Source organism: Rattus norvegicus, chromosome 11, assembly GCF_036323735.1.
Source record: "Rattus norvegicus strain BN/NHsdMcwi chromosome 11, GRCr8, whole genome shotgun sequence".
NCBI lineage: Eukaryota > Metazoa > Chordata > Mammalia > Rodentia > Muridae > Rattus > Rattus norvegicus.
In genome coordinates this window covers 97,167,604-97,185,839 of record NC_086029.1, presented here as the reverse complement: position 1 = coordinate 97,185,839, position 18,236 = coordinate 97,167,604, and the positions used below count along the sequence as shown (strand labels likewise).

Genomic DNA, 18,236 nt, shown 5'->3' with positions numbered 1-18,236 from the left:
CATGGTCGGCTTCATTCTTTCACTGGCTATATGGAATGCTTAATGCTAACCAGGTAGCACGGTTGGAGTTCACCAAGGGCCTTCTGTCTAGCACTTACAATCAGGGCAGAATTCCTGTGTCTACATGAAGCTTAGCCAGGCAGAGAACCGAGGACAGCACTAAGTTACTATAAGAAACCTCAAGTCACAAGGCTGGGACTGGGAGGGCCTTCAGAGAAGGAACCATAGACCAGGCTGGCCTCCAACACACAGATACACAACTGTGTCTGCTTCCTGGGTATTAGGATTAAAGACGTGTGCCACCACTACCCAACACCTGGCAGACAGAGCAACATCATGGATAGAGTGAAGAAGCACCTTTCAAATCCTTTTTAGCACATGACTTTTTAAAACAGTAATCTTGGGCAGAATCTCAACATGTAGCAAAAGCAAGCTAGTCTGAGTGCAGGAACGAGAAGTTAAATTCCCTAAATCCTTGCTTGAGAGAGCAGCCTGCCTGCTGCTGAAAGGCAACAGTTGCATGGCAGCTGTATAACATGGTCTTATTTGTGCACACCATTCCCCTAGGCACATTGGTTCTTATAGAATCCCTAAGGGCACAGCTCCCATGCAATCATTTGCCCCTGTCCTGTGCACCTGCAGTGTGGTGTGTGCACCAGGTCCTGAGCCAGTGGTACAGAACGGGAGAGGTGATTCCAAATGCCAGGTCACGTTCATATGCAACCGAACAGGTGTAAACTGGTACAACTCGGGGAGGATCATGGCAGTATGACTCAAGTTGAGTGTGATTGCCATGGGGTCCGTATAGACCTAACACAACTAAAACACCAGGCCAATGTAAGCTGACAAAAATTTATGCTCAATCAGGGCTTCAGGATAGTCGGGATCTGAACTTCCACCCCTGCCCCAGCCAGAATGTTACAGAGCTTTTAGGCTTGACAACTACAGATATTTGTGCCAATTTTTTTGGTACCAATCAGAATTTAGAAAGAGGATTTCCTTAGGAATTGGTGCTTGTATTCTGTTATGTTTGGTTGGTTTACTCAACTGTGGCATGGCACGGTGACCTACTTAGCATCATGTCAGTTATCTACGTACATGACCCTTCCTGCCAAGCAGGGCATCAGTTACCCAGGGAGGTCTTGGGAACTTAAACTTCATTTGACCCCTATTCAAAAGGGACGTTTTATTCAAAACGGCTTCGGTTTGGTTCCTTCTTGCAAGATGAGGCACACTGTAATTCCAGCACTTAGTGGGAGGGCCAGAAACTCAAAGCCATCCCTGGCTTCACAGTGGGCTTAAGGCCAACACGGGTGGAGAGCAGCATAAGAAGTACAAATGCAGATTTTAATATACATAAATGTATGAGCGCAGAACAAAGATGAAAAAGACCTCAGGTGCCTAATAGCAATTATTTTTCATTAGCTGAGCGGTCTTCTCTTTGAGACTGTAGTTCCTGGAATTGTGTCAGAAGCATCTCTTTGCACAAGCATAGGGAGGGCACAGGTGCTGGTGTGGGGCTAAGAGGCCCAGGACAGAGGCTCTGGCCTCTCCTTAGAACTGTCAGGGTACAGTGAGGACTGGTTCAGGACAGACTCCGGAGGTTCTAAGGAGATGGCCTCTAAGGGAGTGCTATAGTAATGCAGGAGTCACAGGGCAGAAAGCCCCATGTTCCATAGGACACTAGCCATCAAGGACAAGTGACAAAGTGCTTGCCAGTGGCCAAGAATGGCAAGCTTTAGTAGCTGTGTGATTGAGGATAGTGACAGGTGAACCTATGATGAGGTTCTAAGAGGCAGGCAGAGGCCCAAATAGGGTTCTGGATAGCAGACTTCAAGGTGAATGTTGCTAAGAGGGTCCAGTGATAGGTGAATCTCACTGAGGTCAAGGCCAGCCTGGCCTATACAGAGAGTTCTGAACCAGCCAGGACATAGTGAGACCTTGTCTCTAAACCAACCAACCAACCAACCAACCAACCAACCAACCAACCTTCAAGCAGCAGAGAACCCCAACAGTGTTTTGATAGGCAAGAGAAAGACACTAAACTTTCTAGGGTTTGGATCCTTCTCTTCACCCTGGGACCTCCTTGGCTCCCTCCTAAGGACTGGGGTAATGAATAAGCAATAGGCTATGCCTGCTCTCTGATTCCTCCTGGCCCATCAGTTATTACTGCAGCTAAGATTGTCTAGTGCCTAGAAAGGTAGATGGCGGTGGCTTCAGGAAAGGAAGAAGCAAGTAGCTCTCTGATACATCCTAAGAAAAGACAAGGCGGCTGTGCAGCTTAGTGCAGGGCCATACTCTTATGCTTCAATGGGATGGAAGGAGCTGGACATCCTAGAGAAGGACCCCTAAAGACAGGCAAGAGCTATCAGACAGCAGACCCGCTTATGCTTAAACAGAAGCCAGAGTCCTAGCAAGTGGGAGTGAGCGAGCAAGGAGTCTGGGGTCATGCCAGACAAATCCAAGGCTGGGCGGGTTACTTCCCGGTGCTTCTACTGTCTCTGCGTCTCACCTCTGTCTCTACAGAAGTGCTGGGGTTACAGCTGTGTGATCCAATTCCAGACACTGAACTTGGATCCTCAGGCTTGGAGACAGTGACTACTCAGTAAAATACCCCCTCTTCCCACCTTCTAAACAGAAGCTTAGGGGCAGGAGAGAAAGCTCTGCACTTACAAGCAATTGCTGCTCTCTTCCCAAGGAGCTGGGTTTAATTTCTAGGACCATATGGTGGCTCTCCAGTTTTGGGGAGGAATGTGATGTCCTCTTCTGGCCTGCATGGGTACTCCACCCATATGGTGCACACACACATGCGCGCGCACACACACACACACACACACACACACACACACACACACACACCACAGAGGTGGCAAAACACTCGTACACATTTTTTTTTCTTTGAGACAGGGTCTCACAAAGTAGAAAAGGCTAGCCCTGAGCTCAAGAAAACTGTGGGTCATTGCCTCTTGAGAGCTGGCATTATTAAGCACTACATCTGGCTCTAAAGGCCATTTTTGAAGATATAGAGAAATCTGACTGATGAGATGTTTGCTGTATAGAGACTGTGGTCTCGCAGGGGTTGACCACAGACACCCATTAGGAAACACAAGTCCAGTGCAAGGGTTGGTTATTGCCCTGTCCTCTCACCTGGGCATATACATTTAATTAAATAGACATTTTTATTTATACAAAACAGTAACCTTTGTGTAAGTGGTTTACAATGCATAGTTCTTAATTCAATTCTGTATGTATTCTATAACCTCAAAGTAAACTGGGATACATTGATACAGCAACAACCCCAACAAGAGCAGAGAAGCAGACCCAGAGTTTATTTGAGACGCCATTCTGTTCTGGAATCAGAACACATATAATCTATTACCTCTAAGTCCCCACTTAGATTTAAATCCCCGACAGATTTAAATGTCAAGGTACAAGAAGTGTTGAAATCTAGTTTTGGTTTTTAATGTTTGTTTTTTTCCTTTTTAGTAATTGGTTATAGGACCAGGAATTAGAGCTGCAGGCAAGACCTCTGACTTCTGGTCTTTGTGAATAAGGCCGGGACTGTGGCTCAGCTGGGCTGGGGCTTGTTATCACTTGTGAGGCCCTGGGGTCAGGGGTCAATCCCGAAGTGCCCCATGCCTGTAATCCTAGCTTTAATGGAAGCAGAAGGAGCTTGATTACATAGTGACCTTGATGCTACCCCATATCACATGAGATCCTGGGGGCAGGGAGGCAGTTAGGATTCTTGCCAAGCATGTACAAAACCTCTAGCCCAGCTTAAAAGGGAGGAAAACAACAGCAAAATACTCAATAAAAAATTCTAGCCAAGAAGCCTGCTAAATGCTTTTGAACGGGACAGGTGTGCTTTCCTCACCTCCCTGCCCTCAGTGATGGTAGTGTTTGGTGAGGCAGAGTGGTCTTGTTGGAGAAGGGGTGATATGGGAGGCAGGCTTTGAGAGTATCAGAGACTCGCCATTTTGAGTTTGGTCTGTTTTCTGCTTAGCGGTTCAAGATGTGAACTCTCAATAATTCCAGCCATGGCTGTTGCTTCCTGTCATGAGTAGATCTTATCCCTCCTCTGCTGTGCATCCAGACAAATTCTTCTTTCTATTGTCTTGCCATGGTTGGCCATGGTGCTTATGATGGCAATAAAAAGTATTACAAGCTGAAGCTGTGCCTCCTGCCTCCTCCCTGGATTTCTCTGAGAACATGTACACACAGGTTCTGACTGAGAATGGGTATCATGTCTGGGCATTTCCTGTGTGCTGGTCACTGCTCTGAGTTCATTTTTACGGCTCCCTCACATAGCAGGTGTATTTTAAAATTATGTGTATGTATGAGCATCTCTGCATTTGAGTGGAGGTGCCCTTGAAGGCCAAAGGCAGCAAAGCCCCTAAAGGTGGAATTTCAAGAAGTCATGAATCACTTGATATGGGTACTGGGAGTTGAGCCTGGGTACTCTGACAGCACAGTAGTTTGATATGAAAAAGAGTGGCCCCTAGAGGCTCCTATGACTGAAAACTTGGTCCCTAGTGTGGAACTGTTTGGGATGGGGTCTGACATTTCAAAAGACTTGGACCACTCCCAGTGTGAGTGTGTCCTTGCTTCCTGCTTGTAGTCCATGTGAGCTCTCGAAGGTGAATCCTGTGGCCATGCCTTTACTCTGCCGGCATAGACTAACCCTCCAAAACATAAGCCCCATTAACCCTTTCCTCTGTAAGACACCATGGCAAAGGTACCTAGCACAATACATCTAGTACCTTGTCACTTTTGCTTACAGGAGAGAATGCTAACTCTAGTTTCAGTCAAGGTGAGCAATACAGTTTCTTAGGACAGGAAAGTGACATCCAAGTGATATCCACATACTACTCTGCAGGGAAGATGCACCAAAAAGAAACAGCATTTAAGTACCAAGGGATTCTCACAAGGGCTCAGAGTCTGCCACAACTGACACTCAAAGCAGTCCCTAAGTAGACTGGAGTCTCTCTGAGCAACTTGATGCTGCTCCTGGTAGAGACCTATGTGGAGTTAACACACTCTCTCTCTTTCTCTCTTTCTCTCTCCCCCCATCTCTCTCTCTCTCTCCCCCTATCTCTCTCTCTCTCCCCCACCCATCTCTCTCTCTTTCCCCCACCCATCTCTCTCTCTCCCCACCTCTCTCTCTCACTCTCTCTCTCCCCCAACTCTAACTCACACACACACACTCTCTCTCTCTCTCTCACACACACACTCCCCCCCCCCTCTCTCTCTCTCTCTCTCACACACACACACACACACACACAGACACAATTTAGTACAATATAATCCAAAGATATATTAATTTGGTAATTATGTGCTGAAGAATGACAGTAGAAACACATTTTAAAAGTTTTTGAGGGGTTGGGGATTTAGCTCAGTGGTAGAGCACTTGCCTAGCAAGCGCAAGGCCCTGGGTTTGGTCCCCAGCTCTGAAAAAAAAAAAAAAAAGAAAAAAAAATTTTTGAGGACAAGACGTAGTGGTACATATCTTTAATTTCAACACTCAGGAGGCAGAGACAGGTAGATCTCTGTGAGTTCAAAGCCAGGCTAGTCTACACAGTGACAGCCAGGACAGCCAGGGCTACACAGAGAAACCCACCTTGAAAACAAACACACAACTCAAAAGGTACAACCCAAAAGATGTACACCAATTTATGCATTTGCTAAGTCACCAACCTTAACTTGCCCCTTCATTTTTCAATGGGGAATAAGCTTTCCATGAGCTTAAGGAGACTCCACCCACAGTGTGCCAGCGGCCTTCTCACAAGGGGGGCCCAGCAGATATGGCACCCAGAACGATGCACAGTGCCTCAGTTATGCTTAACTTTACAAGATATCCTGAACAAGATGGGGCAGACATGCTGATAAAGATAGTGACATTCCAAATCACAGCCACACAGAAGAACTGGCGTTTGGAAGTAGTTTGTCCCCAAGAAGTGATCAAAGAGAGCTGAAAGGGTTCTGCTGACAAAGCTACTTGAGTAGTGTTTGAATTAGGACATATTTGCTTTGGAAAACACACAACAGCTCAGCACCAAAGTTCACCCTGAAAACTGCTGGTGGCCCCTCTGGTCTCATCTCTGCCACGCCACTGCTCAGAGGCACAGAGGTAAGTTTGGTTACTAACATTTTTTGCCAATTATAAATTTTTGTTAATATTTAAAGCTAGATAATTGGTTCCTTTATTAAAGTACAAATTGAGAAAAAGAATATATCATTAATTTTAAATTTTAATTTAATATTTTTTAAAACTTAGTTTAATATTTAGTTTAATATTAATATTGGCATAACTGACAAAACTGGAACTTGAATTTTAAGAGACAAGAGTATTGTACCTTTGATACTTTAAACTGGAGACTGGCATGGTAGCACAAGGCTGAAATTCCAGCATGGGTAGCGCTGGGTATCCATCACCTCAGGGCACTTAGATGACTGTCTAGTGCTTAAGTATGACAATATTCCTGTTCTCAGGAAGTTTCCCTAAGCATCACTATTAAAGGTCGGAGGAATGTAAGAGTTCTAACCTCAAAGGCTCAGAAACAATGTACATATGTAGACACATATACATGTACACACATATGCACATATCACACCACACACACACACAAAGGAGACACAGCGGCTGCACTGCTATTCTATTCTTTCAATTCTTCTGTAAGATTGTAACATAAAAAGGTTTCCATGTTTCCCCCCCTTCTTGCTTGCTCTGTGTGAATCTGGAGACATCATGGCAGGAGATGGAGTTCTCTATGACACACATACAAAAAGGCCAACTCAATCCATGCAACTCTCAAGAATACACTATATGGTGTTCCCTGAAAATACAGCTTGGATGATTTACTTTAAAAGCACAGCACTTCGGGCTGGAGAGATGGCTCAGTGGTTAAGAGCACTGACTGCTCTTCCTGAGGTCCTGAGTTCAAATCCCAGCAACCACATGGTGGCTCACAACCATCTGTAATGAAATCTGATGCTCTCTTCTGGTGTGTCTGAAGGCAGCTACAGTGTACTCATACAATAAAATAAAATCTTAAAAAAAAAAAAAAAGCACAGCACTTCAATTCAAAGACAGTAACTTGAATGCAAACACAAGTTACAGGTGTCTTTAAATGCCTTAATTGTTTTATGAAACTGATGAGCAAAATAGAAAGATTTACCTGTCAGATCTCTAATTTTCAGTGCATAAAATAACTTTATATTTTTCCCTTCCTCTAAGAAGAGAATAATGAAACTATGGCTTATGGCTTTTGGATATAGAATAATGAACTATGGCTCATGGCTTTTGGATATAGAATAATGAACTATGGCTCATGGCTTTTGCTGATGCTTACCCTCCCAAGCCACCCGAGCCCAACCGGAATGTGTCTGTGTCTGCAGTTCCAGGATAAGACGAAGAATAGCTTTACCACTGGGCTCAGACTAGTCCCCTTGAGCACACATTAACTGAAGTTGGCTTTTCTTCTTCTTTAATATTACTGTTACTAATTGCTGTTTTAGCCAAGGGTACTTTTAATTGTAATCATAAAAACACTTCCATTAAGTTGCTTCTGTCCTCCCTTTCTTTTTAGAGAGATGTATTTTCTTTTTATTTGTGAATATGCACTTGTCTGTTCAAGTGTGCACCACATGTGTGCAGATTGCCAGACGAGTGTCAAAACCCCTTGGAACTGGAGTTACAGATGGCTGAGCCACCTACCTGGAGGGCTGGGACCTGAACTCTTGTTCCTCTGAAAAGTAGGAAGTACTGAGTGCTGAGCCCCCTCTCTAGCCCGTTTACTGTCAGTGACACCCATGCTGATTCTGTCTTGAAATGGCTCTGGTTGTAGCTGCATACATTAGGTACTGTTCCTAGAAACTGTTCCACATGTGCACATTATGCAGCACCGGTCTCAGCACAGTGCTGAGGAGGCTCAGGCATATTCAGAATCAGAAAACCTGTGAGTCTTTTTCCAAAATAAGCACTTCTGAAGCCCCGCAGCCAGCTGTAGATATAGCTAGGAGAGCGCCCTGCTAGCGCTGAGAGCCCTGTCTCACCCCAGCACTGTACAGAATAGTTACGGTGATACAGTTCTACAACTGAGGAGGTATAGGTAAAAGGGTCAGAAACTTAAGGTCAGCCTTGGGATACAAGATTTTCAGCTGGCCTGAGATGCTCAATGTCTTTTTAAAAAGTCCCTCAGAAATAAAACCATGTTAGGGCCAGGAGGTGGAAATACCACGCCTTTAATCCCAGTGCTTGGGAAGTAGAAGAAGGCTGATCTCTACAAGTTCAACCAGCCTGGTCTAAAGAGCCAGTTCCAGGACAGTCAAGGCTGTTGAGAAACCTTGTCTCTAAAAAATCAAATCAAAACAAACAAAAAACAAAGCTGGGAATGCTAATTTTAGCCACATTGTAGGGGATAGGCCCTAAGGACAAAGATTGACAACAGCTGCTCCCCAAGCGTGAGCAGTTCTGAGTGTCCTGGCACTCTACGGCAAGCAAGGCAGGCGTGTGAGACCAGGGACCTGGTTTAACCAACCTGGTTCAAATCTAGTCATTATCTACCATCCCTCAATCCCTACATTTTAGAGCTAGGGACTGAACCCTGGTCCCATGCAATCTGTGTGAGAGTAGTTAATATTTATCTATATTCCTGGCTCAAACCACTGCCATCTCTTAGTAGCTGCAAAGGAAGGCTACATCTCATGATAGGTTAAAATCGTGGCAGAATTTCAAATAGAGCATCTGCAAAGCTAGTCCCTAACTGTCTTCAGGTCAAACAGGTCTGAATACTTTATTAGGAGCCAGCAACCCTTAATGAATATAGACTGGCAACAGATATTCTAAACCAAGAAATGGTCACAGGCACAAAACAGACTTCTCTTTTTCCTAGAAGATATGCCTAGCTGCTGAGACAGGGAAGCAATAAGAGAGGCCATCTACCTCTTTAGTAACTGAGAGACCGACTGGAAGGGAAATCAAAGCCACTGGGCAGAAAAGCTGGATCTGATAAGTCATCAAGTTCTCCTCAAAAACAAGGCAAGGGATGAGCAGATAAAGAACATAAAATACCCCACCTGTCCACCTGTCCACCTGTCTACCTGTCTGTCTGTCTACAGACCTCTACAAAGAGTGGGCCTGACAGCACCCTCCCGCAGACCCTGTGCACAGTGAGACTGCAAACAGGAGGTAGAAAAGATTTTCTTTCTCCTGACAGTAAATCTCTCCCTACAGCAACTCACATTAACCCAATAGCCCTTGAAACTACAGGAGAGACACGGGCCCCCAGCCAAACTCCTTCCAGTGGGTCCTAAGAGAGTCTTGCCAAATTCCAAGACTTAGACAAATTAACCAAATGACTGCACAGAGCACAGCAATCTTTATGATATGTTTCTAGAAGGCTGGTTCATGTTCATTCACAATGTCCTCCTTCTCCCTCAGTGAGCAACAGTTTGGTAGCGCTGAGTCCATCCACTGGAAATTCTCCTCCTGTCTCAGGTATTCACTCTAGCTCAACTCTTATGAAACCTCTTTGACTCTCTGGGCACCCCACCCTCTCCCTACTTGTCCCATGAGTCTGTGCCCTTCAGCAGGCAGACGTCAATGTCTCTGGTGCCAGCCCTGTTTTCTGGAGACAGATGATGATGTTGGTGAAAAAGAGACTCTGGGGCTCTCCTGGGTTCCCTCTTTTCCACCATTAAAGAAGATGTTCTTACATCAGTGAACCAGCCCAGCAGGCGAAGGCGCTACTTGTGCAAGCACGGCTACCTGAGCTTCATCTCCACCACCCACATAACGGTGGAAGAACCAACCCATCTGACTGTGGCATACATGTTTACATGTGTGTGCACACCACACACACACACACACACACACACACCACACACACCACACACACACACACACACACACACACACACATATGGGGTAGGGGTGGTGGGAGTGGGGGGTGGTGGGAGGGTTGGAATCATGTCCTCCTGGGTCTCTCTGCTCTCTGTGTAGCCCTGGCTGTCCTGGAACTCGATTTGTAGAACAGGCTGGCCTCGAACTCACAGAGATCTGCCTGCCTCTGCCTCCCAAGCACTGGGATTAAAGGTGTGCACCACTGCCCGGCTGCAGTGAAATAACTTTCTGGATGGGGGTCACCACAACACGAGAAACTGTATTAAAGGGTTGCAGCATGAGGAAGGTGGAGAAGCACTGCTCTAGGGGCTCATAGATCCAGGAGATGTATGAAACTTACACACACTCACACTGGTGTGAGCCGTGGTGCTATCAAGTTAGACCTGAGAGAGCCCACTGCAGGGTGGCAGCAGCCAGGCTGCCTGGTGCTCACTGTTGTCTGTTTTACAGCGGCTTTAGCTCTGCAGAAATGAAGCATCCAGCCTACACTCTCCTTCTCTCTCTCATCATGTCTATGTGTGCTGGGAGCAAAGGCCTTGCTGAGCAGCTAACTAAGGAAAACCTGACCGTGTCCCTCCTGCCTCCTAACTTCCACAAAGAGAACACAGTCACCAATGACTGGATTCCAGAAGGAGAGGAAGATGACGACTACCTGGACCTGGAGAAGCTGCTCAGTGAAGATGACGACTACATCTATGTTGTCGATGCAGTTTCCCCAACAGACTCAGAATCAAGTGCTGGCAACATCCTGCAGCTTTTCCAAGGCAAAAGCCGGATCCAGCGCCTTAACATCCTCAATGCAAAGTTTGCCTTCAACCTTTACCGAGTCCTGAAGGACCAGGCTACCTCTTCTGATAACATTTTCATAGCACCCGTTGGCATTTCCACTGCCATGGGGATGATCTCCTTAGGTTTGAGGGGAGAGACCCATGAGGAAGTACACTCAGTTCTACACTTCAAAGACTTTGTCAATGCTAGCAGCAAGTACGAGGTGACCACCATTCACAACCTCTTTCGAAAGCTGACCCATCGCCTATTCAGAAGGAATTTTGGGTACACACTTCAGTCAGTTAATGACCTTTATATTCAGAAGCAGTTTCCCATACGGGAGGACTTCAAAGCTGCCATGAGAGAGTTTTACTTTGCTGAGGCCCAGGAGGCTGACTTCTCAGATCCTGCCTTCATATCAAAGGCAAACAGCCACATTCTGAAGCTCACCAAGGGCCTCATAAAAGAAGCTTTGGAGAATACAGACTCTGCTACTCAGATGATGATTCTGAACTGCATCTACTTCAAAGGTAAGAAGCAGTCTTATGATTCTCAAAGGAAACTCACAATACAAAAAGACAACGCTAAGAACTATACCATGGCAGTAATTTATAAAGGAAAATAAGACATTAGGTTGATTCAGGGACAGGGAAGAACATGGTGAGGTGGTAACTACTAAACCCTGTTATTACTTTACACTCGCTGGATTCCTGTCTGGTAAGTGTCATGTGTTAGTTATCAGAATCTGTGTTTTACGGACGCATTCACAAAAGCATAGGGGTAATGTGTGGCAAGGGTAAAGACTATAGGGCCAATGTTCAGGCTGGGTCTCAGTAAGCTATCCCTAGTGATTTACTAATTAGAAGAGATAATGCGAGCCCCCCTTTTTAGTATCTGGCCAGTGGGGCTTAGGGTTTCTTCATTTCCCTACCCAATTATCGATGAGTAAGAATATGGGCAAAAGGCTTAAGAAATAGGACTTCAACTGTTCAGTTGACAGTAACTGTTAGAAACACAGCTTCTGGGCTGGAGAGATGGCTCAGTGGTTAAGACCTCTTCCAGAGGTCCTGAGTTCAATTTCCAGCAACCACATGGTGGCTCACAACCCTCTGTAAAGAGATCCGATGCCCTCTTCTGGTGTATCTGAAGACAGCTACAGTGCACTTATATATAATAAATGAATAAATCTTTAAAAAAAAAAAAAAGAAAAGAAACACAACTTCTTCCTAGGGTATTTTTTTGTTATTTGAAACAGAGTCCCCTTATGCAGCCTTGGTTAGTCTAAAGCCTGCTATGTAGACCAGGCTGGCCTGCTAGGAGCAAAGGCATGAGCTACCACAGCCAGCTTTCTCAGGGTACTTTCAAATTAGTGGGTAGGTGGGAACACACAGTTAATTCTATTCCTTTTATTACTATTTTTTCCTTTGAGGGGTCAGTTTTCTCTTTCTATAACGTGGGTCTCTGTGATGGAACCTAAGCTGGCAGAGTTGGCAGCAGGCATCGTTACCTGCTAAGCCATCTCTCTGGTCCTAAATAACTATTTCTTAAGTAACTCTTACACATCAGGCATGAGAGCACTTTTAAGGAAAGTGCTATCTCCCACTCAATATATATGGGCATGGGCATGAGTATACCTATCTATCCACTAGGACCCAGCTCAAAACTGCTTTTCTTTTTAAATATTTATTTTATGAAAGTAATTATACTGTTTCAGACAAACCAGAAGAAGGCATTGGATCCCATTACAGATGGCTGTGAGCCACCATGTAGTGCATGGGAATTGAACTCAGGACCTTTGGAAGTATAGTCAGTGTTCTTAACCACTCAGTCATCTCTCCAACCCTCAAAACTTATTTTTTAAAAAAGGTCTTGCTATGTAACCCAGGCTGACCCACAACTCGAGATGCTTCTGATGTAGCCTCTTGCAATGCTGGGACTATCCAGGCAAAACCTAGACCTCTGATTAGAATCTGATCAAAGTAGACATCCACTTTATTTAAGCCAAAGGCAGCACAGCATGCTCAGCATCAGCGCTCACAGCGGACTGCACAGCACGTTTATCATCGCTGAACTCAGGACACCCCAGGGAAGGGTGCTGGGAAGCCAATACACCGTGTTGTTTGTCCCAGTGTTTTACTGCTCAGAGATGAGAAGGACAGGGGCTTGCTTCTTCCTGGCTTCTGCCTGTAAGAGGTGAGGCCGAGCCTCTCCTGATCTGTCACGGTACTACATATAATTCTCAGTTCTGCAAAGCTGCCGTCCCGCCAGACTGAGCTGCTAAGTCGCACTAGAGAGGCCCAGGCTTCACGGGGCTTGAGTGCTAAGATCTGATCCCCAGACTTCCTTCAAGAGCTGGGCACAGCACTAAAGCTTCAATGAGGATATGGCTAATGGCTAAACCTCTCACAAGCCTGTGACCAAAGACAAACATGTTGATATTTATGATCAAAATATAATTTTCTGGTATATGGCTTTAATCCCAGCACTCAGGAGGCAGAGGCAGGAGGATCTCTGAGTTTGAGGTCAACCTGGTCTACAGAGTGAGTTCCAGGACAGCCAAAGATACACAGAGAAACCCTGTCTCAAAAAAAGTTACTGGGGTTAGGGATTTAGCTCAGTGGTAGAGCGCTTGCCTAGCAAGCGCAAGGCCCTGGGTTCGGTCCCCAGCTCCGAAAAAAAGAAAAAAGAGAAAAAAAGAAGAAAAAAAAAAGAAAAAAAAAAGTTACTGATTCTAAGTACTAGTTTTGGAACTGAGCAAACAAGAGTTGAAGATCTGGGTCCCTTTCTCATTTGTGTGATGTTGGGAAACTTACTCCTGCAGAAAGCGTAAGCCCTACTCCAATGGGGTGTAAAGAGAACTGAGAGATGGTGGTGATCAGCACTTGGCCATGTTGTTGCAAACATGAGAGCACCATGACCTTGATGGAGTGAATATGACATAGAGTGCTAGGATAGGAAGCAGGTATGATGATGCTAGTAGCATTTACTTTCATAAGCAATTACTTGGGAATTTGCGTATACTTGGGAATGGCTTCGGAACAGGCTGTGGGGGCGGGGAGGAACAGACAAAGTTTTTAGTCGTAAGTTTGCTGGTTGCCACAGCCTCTACATTAGTTAATCATACTTGAAATTCTGAACCAAGAGTCTCTTTCTGTCAGCACTGGGGCAGGTGGGAGTACAGAACAAGGTCGATGTGATGTACCATCTTGTGAATATAGTAATCAGGATACACTGAGGAATGAGAGTATCTTTGCTTATTGTGCTGGAATTGCTTGACTCCGTGCTGGAAATCAGAAGGATGCATCTGTTTCTTTAATTGCTTGTTTGTGGCAGGGTCTTACTATGTAGCCCTGGCTGCCCTAGAACCCACTCTGTAGTCTAGCAAACATGGAAGATCCTGAGGATACCGCTATGTCACATGTGTCCTGCCAACGCTAGAGAGTCCTAGTGTGAGGGCCTCAAGGGCCCTCATTGTATAAATAACTAGACCAGAGGCACAGGCAAATTAAGCCTCTCTCGGGGACAAATAGTGTCAGAATCTAAATTTCTCTTTTTTGAGACTTTGGGGTTGGTCCTAGAGAGCTCTCTAGGGCAAATGTTCGAGACCTAAGACTATATTCTAAAAGGACATTCTTCCACCTGTCCACTCTTCTGACTTTACAGGAGCTTGGATGAATAAATTCCCAGTAGAAATGACGCATAACCACAACTTCCGGCTGAATGAGAGAGAAGTAGTAAAAGTCTCCATGATGCAAACTAAAGGGAACTTCCTTGCGGCAAATGACCAGGAGCTAGACTGTGACATTCTGCAGCTGGAGTATGTAGGGGGCATCAGCATGCTAATTGTAATTCCACGGAAGCTGTCGGGAATGAAGACTCTTGAAGCACAGCTTACACCCCAGGTAGTGGAGAGATGGCAAAAAAGCATGACAAACAGGTACTTCAGGTCATCTGTTCCTTTGCTTTCTAGGGCTGGGGTATCTAGTTCTAAAGCTGATCTCTGCCTTTCCTCTCCTTCTCCCCTCCCATACCCTTTCCTCTCCCCTTTGGTCATCTTGGAATAACCTCCATCTACTACACTACACTACACTATGTGGCTCTGAGCCCTGGTTCAATCAACCCCAGGGGAGATCAATTGTATTACCTATCGGAACTCAGGGTGGGAAATAAACAAGCGTTTATGCTGCTGGGTACAGCAGCACACATCATGTGGAGAAGCTACGGTGGAAGGTCATGAGGGCAGGATCAGACTAGGAAGAGTGAGACCCACAGGCCGCGATGGGTCAGCAGGGAAAGGTGCGCTTACTGCCAAGGTGACTACCTGAGTTCAATCCCCAAGACCCACATGGTGGAAGGAAAGACTCCTGTCTAAAACACCCCTCCTGTACTGAATGTCTCCTCACCCGCCTGCTCTGCTTACTTCTCACCCAGAATCCTGATAGGTAATGCGACTGATCTACCCTGGGGTTGACTGAACTGGGGCTCAGAGCCACAAAGTATAGCATAGTAGAGAGAGGTTATTCCTAGATGACCCAAAGCTTCCTGTCCCGACCTTCTGAATGTATAAGCTGGTCTTATCTCCTCACCAGGGATGTCCTCTCTGAATCAGTGAGGCCATGCCAACTCTCACTTCTACTCCTAGTCCAGCATATTATTTCCACCTCTCTCACCTCTTCCTCTCCATGGACTCCCAGCAACAGGAGCCTGGGCAGCTTCTAGGCAGGTCCACAGAGTTTACCCTTTCGGTTGATTCTGTCTAGCATCTTTCCTCTTTCCCTCCCTTGGCCCTTCTCTTCCCTCCAGTCAGATCCAAGGCTTTCATGTTCCTTATATATAAAATCACCTAACATTTACATATATCCCAAAACTATAAGTCATCTCTACCTCACTTCTTATACATAATAATACAATATGAATAATGATAAATAGTCGTTCCAGTTCCTGCTTACAGAGTGAGGAGTGAGAACCCTGCACATGCTCAGTCAGATGCAGTTTTCCCTGATACTGAGAACCCATGGCTGATGATCTGAGGGACAACGATGACAGTCCCAGTATATAAGTTTTAAACATAAAACAATGCATGTCAATTCTGTAGGAAATGCAAAGTCAGCGGGAAAACTAATTATTTTGTCATTTGTATCCAAAAAATTGGCTTACTTCTTCTCCAACTAGAACCCGAGAGGTACTTCTGCCCAAGTTTAAGCTTGAGAAGAATTACAACCTGGTGGAGGTCCTCAAGTCCATGGGAATCACAAAGCTCTTCAACAAGAATGGCAATATGTCAGGCATCTCAGACCAGAGGATCATCATTGATCTGGTAATGGCTCTCCTGTGATAGTCCCCACACTTTGTCTTGTACTGTTGCTGACTCTTTCCCCAACCTTCTGCTGGGCCTGAGATCTAGACTTTAAGGATACGGGAAGCTGGGTGGCTATTTTGGCTCCCATGGTCTCTTAAACCATGGCCATGGCCAAGGTGAGTGTAGCTCTATTGTGCAAAGGTAAGAGGGTGTGTGACAGACACTTTAAGGTCAACGACCCGTCACAGGTCATTCTGACTAGGCATGATTGGTCTTACAGAAGGTCTCTGGAGTCTTTCTCTGACAATGAGTCTTAATCAGATGCTCCCTCTCACTCCATCCCCACCTCTCTGTGACAACCTGTATATACAACCTGACACCTTTCCTTTCTAATTTTAAACAGTTCAAGCACCAGAGTACCATCACAGTGAATGAAGAGGGTACCCAAGCTGCAGCTGTAACTACAGTGGGGTTTATGCCGCTGTCTACCCAAGTCAGATTCACTGTTGACCGTCCCTTCCTGTTCCTAGTGTATGAGCACCGAACCAGCTGTCTGCTGTTCATGGGAAGAGTGGCCAACCCTGCCAAGTCTTAATGGTGCTGGTCTGGGCACCTGATGTAGTTTGGGGACACTCTGTAATCCTGTTTTCATTCTAAGAGGACAGAGATATTTTGATATTGATAATCTATGTAGTTTGAGATAATAATCTAACAGTAAACAGTGTCATAAGTGCACAGATGTTAATGCAACTAATGGTCGTGCCAGCTATTCCCTAGAGGTCCTAGACACAGACTGCCTCAGCGCCAACGCCTCTGTCACTGAGAATGGGCAGAGTGGAGCTGACACTTTCTCCTCAGTTAGCCGTACCAGTCAAGGTGTCTCCTCAGCCAGGCCCCTCCATATGGATGGTACTGAGGAACTCTCACCCTTCCAGGGAGGATGTCCAAGGAGCACCATTCTTGCCTAGTGGAAAAGAAACCTCAACATGTCTGAGACATTTGGACTTAATTCAAGGCTGAACCTTTTAAATTCATGTAAATATCATCTGTTCTGCTTTGTGTCAATAGGGCTACCATAGCCTATTCTAGAGACAAATAAACAACCATATTTACTAAGCATCTGTTAATTCTCTTTTCTATTTTATAGATACACATTTTTATTACTTTTAAGCTATGCACATGTGTACACAGGTACTTCTGAGGCCAAGAGTGTCAGCCCCCTGGAGCTGCATTACAGGCAAGCTGCCTGATGTAGGTGCTAGGAACTGTACCCAGGTCCTCTGGAAGAGTGCTTAACCACTGAGCCATCTCTCCAGCCCTACCCCACTTTTTTTTTTTTTTTTTTTGGTTCTTTTTTTTCGGAGCTGGGGACCGAACCCAGGGCCTTGCACTTCCTAGGCAAGCGCTCTACCACTGAGCTAAATCCCCAACCCCCCTACCCCACTTTTAAAGAAAGGGTTGCACTATGTAGCCTTGGAACTTGTTAGGTAAACCAAGCTGGCCTTGAACCTACCAAGCTAGGTAGACTGGCTGGCCCTAGGTCTTGTAGGGAGTCTTGGTAACAGGACTCTGAAGCACATGAAGCAATGCCAGTAATGGGAACAGCAAAAAGGAGTATGGTACTTGCTAGTGCAAGGCAAAGATATAGACAGCCCTGTATGCATGCTGCTGCTGGCTTTGGAGGTCCACACTGTTGACACCTACCTCCTCTTGACAGCTGAGGAAGCAATGGCAACTTACAGAAGGACAGTAACTGGGTAAGACCTGGATCCAAAGGCAGGCAGTCTGGCTCCGGGGCCTGTGCTCAGGGCTGACTTTGCTTACATCTGTACCTACGCTCTGCTGGGAAGACAATGCAGAGCTGAGGCAGGACCTCCCTGCTACATCTTTCCAGCTTTTTGGTGAAGGCTGATGATGACATCACCTTTCCTCCCTTTTCTTTTCCTCCCCCCCGTTTGTTTTAACAGTGTTCTTTTCTGGTGTTTGCTGACGACATCACCTCCCCCCCCCCCCCCCCCCAGTTTGTTCTTTCCTGGTGTTTGCTCTATATACTTTACCCTGCTGGTCATTTCTCTTGCTTCTTACATTCCTAAATGTAGTTATCTCAAAATTGTGCCCTAAAAAGCTGGATAGACATGTGGTCTATCCCCTTATTCCAGAGGTTGAGGTTAGGAGGATTGGTTGAGCTTGGACTATATGGTGAGATCACCCCAGATCTTCAGTCCTTTGCTGTGTCTCACTTCTAATCCCTACCTCAGCTGCAGCCAG

General features: G+C 45.7%; 2 protein-coding genes across 6 annotated transcripts in view; one reads left to right on the top strand and one right to left on the bottom strand.

Annotated features, from left to right (window-relative positions):
* Positions 1-18,236, bottom strand: part of Pi4ka (phosphatidylinositol 4-kinase alpha) — a 120,985-nt gene that overhangs the window by 48,535 nt on the left and 54,214 nt on the right. The gene's annotated exons all lie outside the window — the stretch shown is intronic.
* Serpind1 (serpin family D member 1) lies at positions 6,010-17,087 on the top strand. Of its 2 annotated transcripts, NM_024382.1 has the most exon segments (6): positions 6,085-6,127; positions 9,440-9,496; positions 10,352-11,199; positions 14,333-14,606; positions 15,842-15,986; positions 16,372-17,087. In NM_024382.1, coding segments are annotated over 4 exon segments (1,440 nt in total). In that variant the 5' UTR covers positions 6,085-6,127; positions 9,440-9,496; positions 10,352-10,370; the 3' UTR covers positions 16,564-17,087.

Excerpts from the sequence above, each read along its gene's own strand:
- Serpind1 (XM_006248709.4), top strand. The coding sequence starts at position 10,371 with ATGAAGCATCCAGCCTACACTCTCCTTCTCTCTCTCATCATGTCTATG. Across the intron at positions 11,200-14,332 it reads GAACTGCATCTACTTCAAAG|GAGCTTGGATGAATAAATTC; the intron begins GTAAGAAGCAGT and ends CTGACTTTACAG. Across the intron at positions 15,987-16,371 it reads AGAGGATCATCATTGATCTG|TTCAAGCACCAGAGTACCAT; the intron begins GTAATGGCTCTC and ends AATTTTAAACAG.